General features: G+C 33.3%; 1 protein-coding gene across 2 annotated transcripts; it reads right to left on the reverse strand.

Annotated features, from left to right (window-relative positions):
* Positions 1–3,621: 3,621 nt before the first annotated feature.
* LOC143208055 (uncharacterized) lies at positions 3,622–5,979 on the reverse strand. Of its 2 annotated transcripts, none has more exons than XM_076422113.1 (3): positions 4,637–5,979; positions 4,412–4,544; positions 3,622–4,340 (listed from the first exon to the last, which is right to left on the reverse strand). In XM_076422113.1, exons 1-3 carry the CDS (start codon positions 4,946–4,948, stop codon positions 4,120–4,122), a joined length of 666 nt encoding a protein of 221 aa, XP_076278228.1. In that variant the 5' UTR covers positions 4,949–5,979; the 3' UTR covers positions 3,622–4,119. The 2 variants fall into 2 exon arrangements, with proteins under 2 accessions (XP_076278228.1, XP_076278237.1); XM_076422122.1 differs by having other exon boundaries at positions 4,198–4,340; positions 4,425–4,544.
* Positions 5,980–8,340: the final 2,361 nt, after the last annotated feature.

An 8,340-nucleotide genomic window follows, 5' to 3' on the forward strand; every position in this document is an offset into this window, starting at 1 on the left:
CTACTGTAAAAATATAAATGTTGTCACTCTAAAACTTCCATGTGAAATCTGCATTTTTTCGATTTTTTTGAGGTTTTTGATTTTTTACAAGCAGGATTTCCATTTTAAAAATCTGAAACCAATTGCAAAGTATGTATTTGGGTTTTTGACATGTGTCAGATTTTTTTCAGAATTTTTAAACGTCATTAACTAGGAAAAATATGCCAAAAACTGATTTTTCGTTTTTACCCCATAACTACCCTCCCGATCGAGATACAGGGTTGAAATTTTGCACAGTATGTTTTTTCTTGGTGTTCTATCGAATGGCACATCGTCGATAAAATTCGGCTCAAGGGCATTTTTGACTATCTTATCCGGCTATGCCCTTTCCAACGCGGAATGGGAAATATTACATGAACTTGCTGTAATTTTACAACCAATAGAATCTGCAACAAAAGTGATTAGTGGAGAATAGTACACTACAGCTTCAATCATAATTCCAATTATTTCTGGATTACATAATATATGTATCAAATTAAAAGATAAAGATTTTTCAATGAACACACAATTAATATTACAGAACATTCAAACTAATATTGATAACAGATTCAGAGATATAAAAGACAACATAGTAATACAAACAAGTACATTTTTAGACCCACGGTTTAAGAATGCATTTTTTTCTACACAACAAGTAGAAAAAATTAAAATAGATATAATAAACTCGTTAATAAATGATTCAAATATTACCATGCAACAGGTAAATGATGTAGCAGATCCAGAAGTACAAAGCATTTGTATAGAAAATGAATTATCAATATGGGCCATACTAGAAAAAAATGTAAAAAAAAATAGTCCAGAAATGGTTTCGCTAGAAACAAAAATATTGTTTGAAATAGACCAGTATTTAAGGATCGAATTTTACAATAGATCTGGGGACCCATTAATTTGGTGGCAAGATCACCAACATCAATTCCCATTACTAAGGAAATTGATCGAAAGATTATTTTGTGTCGTCGCAACGTCAGTTCCATGCGAACGTATTTTTTCTAAAGCAGGATTAATATTAAACGAAAAAAGAAATCGACTAAAAGCCGAAAAATTATCAATGCTTTTGTTCTTAAATCATAACACATAAATAGTTTATTATTATTTAATATAAATACTTCGTTATACATATAGTTATAGTTTGTTATACATAGTTTATTATAGTTTGTTACGCATAGTTTATTATAGCTTGTTACACATAAGTAGATTTTTATTTTGCTTTTTAGGTTAAGTGTATTTTTATATATTCTTATATTACATATTGTTTATATAACACATAAATATATTTACTAATTTTTCATATTTTTGTTTCTATTTAAATTATACTACTTATTTATGTTAAGTTTTTATACATTTGTAAGTATATCTTTTATATATTATATACAACATACCACACAATATAAAATATTTCACAAGGTTTAAAGTTTGAAAAAATTTTAAACTGAACTTTCTTTTATAATTCATAGGCATTAGTTATTACTAATTATTAATTTATTCAATATTCAATGTTTGCCTTTATGCGATATAACTTATATGTATTTTTGTTTTTATTTTTTATTATGTAACATGTCCCGAGAATATAGACTTCTATATAGAGTGACCAAGAACAGTTATGTTCCTATGCTCTCCACCAATCAGAAGCGATCACGAAAAATCACGAATCACTGTGAAAAAACACCGTGATTTAGAACGAACGTGATCGAATCACGAGTGATTCGGAATGAGCAGTTCATCCCATCTCTAGGGGTGCGTTCCGTTTCACGCTTCAACGCATGAATCGCTCAGAATTCCCTAGATCCCCACCACTTCTCGCGCATCAGCTACCACAGCTCTGAGGTGAAGCGTTTGATGCGAAGTTAGTAGCGCTAAATTTGAAATCAAAAATGGCTGCTGCCATGGATGACAAAACGTTATCGGCTTTAACGTTATTTTTGTTAAATAAAAACATTGAACAAGTAGAATTGAACAATTGTAGTAGTGATTCGAGTGATACTACGGATATGAGTGACAGCGAAGATGAATTCAGCGAAGATGAATTAGAAGATACTTTTTTAAATTTTGATTTGGAGTTAATTAATACAATATTAATGGTTGGCGAAACGCGAGGAGAGATGGTTTTAACCGAAAAAATAGAAGATTATGTCGAGCGAGTTATACCTGGTTACTCTAGAACAGTATTCAAAGAACATTTTCGGTAAGTAACATAATTTGTTTTAAAAATAAAAATACTTTTTGATAATTGGTTACTAAAATGATTACATTTTTTAATAAATTTTATATCACGTTATTTTAGAATTTTTCCTGAAACTTTTGAAATGGTACTAAGAATAATTGGTCCAGCGTTATGTGAAACTAATAAATCCTCTGGTAGAAAACCAATACCAGCACAAAAGCAACTTCTTATTGCTATTTGGTTCATGGCTACTCCTGATTCTTATCGGTATTTACATGAAGCAATATATATTAATATATTACAGACTGTCACGTTATTTAATCTATATGATAAATATATCATTGTTTCAGATCTGTATCGACAAAATTTGGAGTTGGCAAAGCAACTGCTTTTCGAGCATTAAGACGTGTTACATTTGTTCTCCATTGTATTGCTCCTCGATTTATTACATGGCCAAGAGGTCAAGTTGCTGTTAATGTAATGCAAGAATTTGAAAAATCATGCGGTTTTCCCAATGTTATTGGAGCTATTGATGGGACGCATATTAAAATCCGAGCTCCCTCTGAAGATGCAAACTCATACATTAATCGAAAAGGCTTTCATTCCATCAACGTGCAAGTAATATGTAATTCTCTTGGTCAATTTACACACGTATATGCTGGACAGGTTGGATCGGTCCACGACTCTAGAGTTTTTCGGAACTCTCCAGTAGCCCGTTTTCTTGAATTACCTGCAGAGTATTTTCCGAATAATTCTCATATTATCGGAGATGCTGCATATTCCATTCATCCCCACGTAATGGTGCCTTTTCGGAATAATGGACATCTGACAAACCGGCAAATAAATTTTAACTATTGTTTGTCATCCACGAGGATGGCAGTTGAACGTGCTATAGGGTCCCTGAAAATGCGCTTTAGGGCACTATTGGATTGTTTGTCATTAACAGACGCCATAAATATTCCAGAATTCACTTTAGCATGCTGTGTATTACACAATATTTGCCTGCTTCAAAATGATGAAATGCCCGCAGAAATACAGTTCATATTTGACGAGGAAGCTAGCCTTGTACGCAGTAGTGCAGTAGAATTGGGAAAAGAGAAACGAATAACAATTATGAATGCGCTACGAATGAGAAGAAGTCATTAAAAAAGTATCTTCTAATTCATCTTCGCTGAATTCATCTTCGCTGTCACTCATATCCGTAGTATCACTCGAATCACTACTACAATTGTTCAATTCTACTTGTTCAATGTCTTTATTTAACAAAAATAAAAAATAAAATAAAATAAAGCCTATTTATTTACATATACCAACCACTAATATACAGGGTGTCCCAGACCAGGGCCCGCTCTAGGGGGGGGACAAGCCGGGCATTTGCCCGGGGCGCCAAAACTTAGGGGCGCCATTTTGGCTTTGGCTGCAAGTGTGAGAAAAATATTGATGTTTTAAATATTCAATTAATAGAAAATTTCAGACCACCCTTGCCAGACGATTTTGCTAAAAAAAAAAGGGTCATTCTGTTCAGCGCGGTGCTTAGTGCTTAAAAAGGGGCAGCAATTTATTTTTTTGCCTGGGGCGTCGTAACCGCTGGAGCGGGCCCTGCCCAGACAAAGTGGTCTGTTCCGTTTCACGCTTCAAGCGCATGAATCGCATAGAGAAGCGTTCCGTTGCATTCAATGCGCACATCAGAACGCTCAGAATTCCCTAGATCCCCACCATTTCTCGCGCATCAGCTACCACAGCTCTGAGGTGAAGCGTTTGATGCGAAGCCGATGCATTAGCGGTAGATTTGAAAAAATCAGATGCAAGTAAAGCACATTATTTATTTTATATATATTAACATTAATATAATCACTGAATGAACAGCGTAACATAACAGAATATATTTTTCTTCCATTTTTGGACAATGAATTTATTATTTAGTCATTAATCAATAAATACAACAATATACAATATACAATAAACAATATAACAATTCTTTCTCTTTCCTGTTTTCTTTCTCTGTGTCGGGCTTCTTTCCTTTCCTCCGCTGCCCTCCTTTCTTCGTCTCTTTGAATTTTTCTTAATTCTCTTTCTTGTTTTAGTTCTGCTATGTGGCTTTCTAAAATGGTTTCCACCCGTCTTTTTTTAATAGGCGTACCTGTAATACATATTAATATTTTTTTTTATATTTTTTTTTAATAATATTTTTTTATATATATATTTTATTACTTTGGGATCCAACCATGGACGAGGAAGAGCTGGAACCTGGTTGGGTTATAGGTGTAATCAATTCTAGCCCTTCGCTGCATGCTACAGCTGGAGGCTGCATATAGGCCCTATCGCCAATAAGTGAATCTATGGCCTACAACCACAAAATAAATTTTATAAATCTATACATAATAGATAGTATTGTATTTACATTTTTACGTATTATACACATAAGCATATACTTACAGAATAAAAGGCCCAACTGCTATACGCGTTGCCGCTTTTATTATTTTGGTCTTTTATATTTTTATAAGTACGACGTAGACCGGCAAATTTTGTCGAACATTGCAGCCCATTTACAGCATAATTACATTGCTGCAGTTGGGCTGCAATCTCCTTCCAAATTACATTGTGTCTCTTCAAGCCGTTTTTAAATTCGGCTTCCTTTTCCCTATATAAATCTATTAGGAGAAGTACTGCCCCATCAGGCCACGTGAATGACTTGTTGGGGTGTTCAATTTCCTCACGTAATTCAGGAATAGCAGTAATAGTATCCATTTTCGTGACAAAATCGCTTGACAGAAACTGCTTTCAAATTTAGCGCTACTAACTTCGCATCAAACGCTTCACCTCAGAGCTGTGGTAGCTGATGCGCGAGAAGTGGTGGGGATCTAGGGAATTCTAAGCGATTCATGCGTTGAAGCGTGAAACGGAACGCACCCTAGTTGTCACCAGTGGCGCTCGGGACGGGATACGGCGCACAGTGGTCGGAAGCAGGAAAAAACCCTAAATTATGAAAGTCGTTATTTCAAATATTGACCACTATTTCCTGATAGGCCATAAACCAATGTATCTTGCTATGAAAATGGATCTATGTTTTTCTCTTTCATAACGGAGAAAAATAGATCTAAAGTAGACCTCTCAGATTCTAGTTGGATTCTTATAGATTTCTAACCACACGCTCGACGTTATTCTTTCATTTTTGAGGACATTTATAACCATATATGCTATATATTATAAATGTATATAGTCTCAGCTTATGCCCGATGTTAATAATTTTCGAAAACTCACAACCAAAATAACAATATAAAGCCCGAAAGTAGGATACGTATAATTTCATATTACAGCTGCTTTCTGTAGCTCTACAAAAAAAGCTACACGTTCCTACATTCTCTGAGTGGCATCTTTTGAAAGAAGACACCATCACACAATAGTCCTGCAAAAATCAGCGCCACGTTTTTCCACGTTTAGCTGATATTAACGTTTAAAGTTTGAGAGCGCATGAAGTTTCAGCAACGAAGCAGGATTCCTGAATAAATGGGCGGCACTTCGCTAGACGGTTCGAAGGATTATGATCCCTGTACCGAATTGTTATTCTCATAGGAATAAATTCCAACAAAATGATCAATCGCCATGATTATTTCACGTGTATGTAAATACTTTGTAAATATGTAAATACTGTATGTATCCACTTTTTAATTCGAATTAATTTTTAGGATACAGTTACTAATTTTCGAAAGCAAAGTATGGGTATATAAAATAGATACAAAATTTAATTTGAAAACCACTGCGATTACAAAAAATGTAATCTTCTAGTGTATTAGAGAAGAATCTGATGTTTTAATGTTCTAACAATAAACGAGTTTTTTGGGATACCAATTTTCTTAGCATATTCTTAGAATATGTTTAAATATTTTCTTGCCGGTTCTACAAGTCTAAGATGTTTAACTTTCTGCGTCTTAGCTGTTTGAAAACCATACAAATTTCATTGGAAGTATTTTTTTCTAAATACGATGGATAGAGATATCCATGCATAGGCACGGATCCCATAGGGGTTCGCTGTCGGAAGAGGCCCAGGAGGGTAGGAATAAACATTACAGATACTATAGAATACACCACACCAGAAAGTGATCTCGTTTAGCAACAAATGAGGACATGTTACACATGCTTTTAATAACTTCGGATCCATACATTAATCTTTTAAGACCAGAACCGAAGACCAAATCACTGCCACTTACTGAACAAGCGCAGTCTCTATTGAAATAGTGTTCATGTATATTATGTAAATATTATTATACTAATATAATACTATTCGTTAATAATATTATTCGTAATATCATGTATACAAAATGATATTAAGCTTTTTGATTAATACTATTTCAAGTTTGTTTGTCTAATACTATTTAAAGTTTGTTTGTTTAATTCTATTTCTAGTCTTTTTGCTTAATACTATTTCAAGTATTCAATTTTAGTATGCTGAAATAAGAGTTCGTAATGTAATAAAAAATATTATGTATAAACAATTATATTAAGTTCATTGTTTAATATTTCGTTTGATAATATGAGAAGTTTGAAGATTGAGAAGCAATAAAAAAAAGAATTATTCAAAAATATTGAGAATTGCCGAAGTTATGAAGTTTTTTCCATTTTCCCTATACGTTCCGACCACTGTGCGCCGCACAGTGGGGTATTTGGCCCGAAAAAGTGGAAATAATTCGATTTCTAAATTTTTGCGTATGGCATAAAATTTGTGTTGTTCGTTGTAGTTAAAGGTCTGAAGAATAAGGCTTTAATATTATTTTTTATATTTGTACACCCGTGAAGTAGTAAACTTTATCGAAAGTCGAGAGATTTTAAGGCGCGCTTGGCGTTCTTAAACAGTCTGTAAGACAGCGTCTGTTCATTGGCGATTTTCAAGTGTTTGAAGGAAAATTCTGTAAATTCTTTTATTACAAAAGTTGTTCAGGTAGGTATACAGAGCACTTTCGCATAGATATAAATATTTGAATATTACCAATCATTCTGTAAGCTTTTTAAAAATTACAAAACTTTATTGACAATTTTGTTATAGTATTGAGCGAGATTGAGTGCTCTTTTTGGTGTCATTACATTCGGTAAAGATTCGTGATTATAAGCCAACAAAGTTTAAATCCGAATATGTCCGAATTCAAATTTTATAGCCTATTTGGGTATTAAGCGTTTAACAGCGTTTCGCGTTCGCCTGCATGTTCGGCTACGCTTGGCCCCAAATGAAGAAGAAATATTATCCGAGGTAGAAATTTCTGATGTGTTTTCGGATGAAAATTAATGGTAATAATTTTAAAATATTCTTATAATATACCGGGTGAGTCATTCAAAGTGAAACAGACGTATATCTTCGAAATTAAGCATTTTGGTTAAAAAATGTTTGTGACAAAAGTTGTATGGTTTCGAGGGGGCAATAAAATGGCGTCATTGATTTGACTTTGGATAGTCGTTTGAAAATCACGCGAAGGTCACATCTTCAATTTCTTAAATATAAAACCCTATTTTTTATTGCATATTCTTGTAGCTTGTTTTCAGAGCTTTCCAAAACGCTATAATAAAATATTGTTTTCTTAAATACTTTTCAAGTTATAATAGTGCAAATATTCCACTATCGCCTCGCTTTTTCAGGGGATGTTTCGAACAAAAGAGGAACAGTATTCAGTCGTCTACAAATTTCAATATATAAAAGTAAAAAAAATTTTTTTTTCAAAAAATTGAGGTTTCGATTTTTTAAATACTAAAATGTATTTTGGATTTCATAATGTTGTAGCTGATCTTAAGACGAATCCAACGGTATATAATATTATAACCTCGAGTCTATAAATAACGCTAAAATAGTTTTTTCCACTTTTTCAGACCAAATACCCCACTGTGGGCAATTTGGTCGAAACTCGATTCAAAATCAAAGAACTTTCGATAGAAATGAGGTAGAGCGATGAAATTTTTTTTTAATTAAAGCTGAAACTTTGCAGAATATGGGAAAATAGGGAGATTATGGTACGAACGTTTTTTAACGTTGAGAAAATTCGTTAAACTTGCACAATTTCAAGAAAATTGTGATTTTTCCAATACCACGCGCGGAAAATTTTTTTTTAACGTGCTATACATCATTTCCCATCGATTTTTTCATGCTGATTTCAAAT

The sequence above is a fragment of the Lasioglossum baleicum genome, chromosome 1 (genome assembly GCF_051020765.1).
Source record: "Lasioglossum baleicum chromosome 1, iyLasBale1, whole genome shotgun sequence".
Taxonomy (NCBI): Eukaryota; Metazoa; Arthropoda; class Insecta; order Hymenoptera; family Halictidae; genus Lasioglossum; species Lasioglossum baleicum.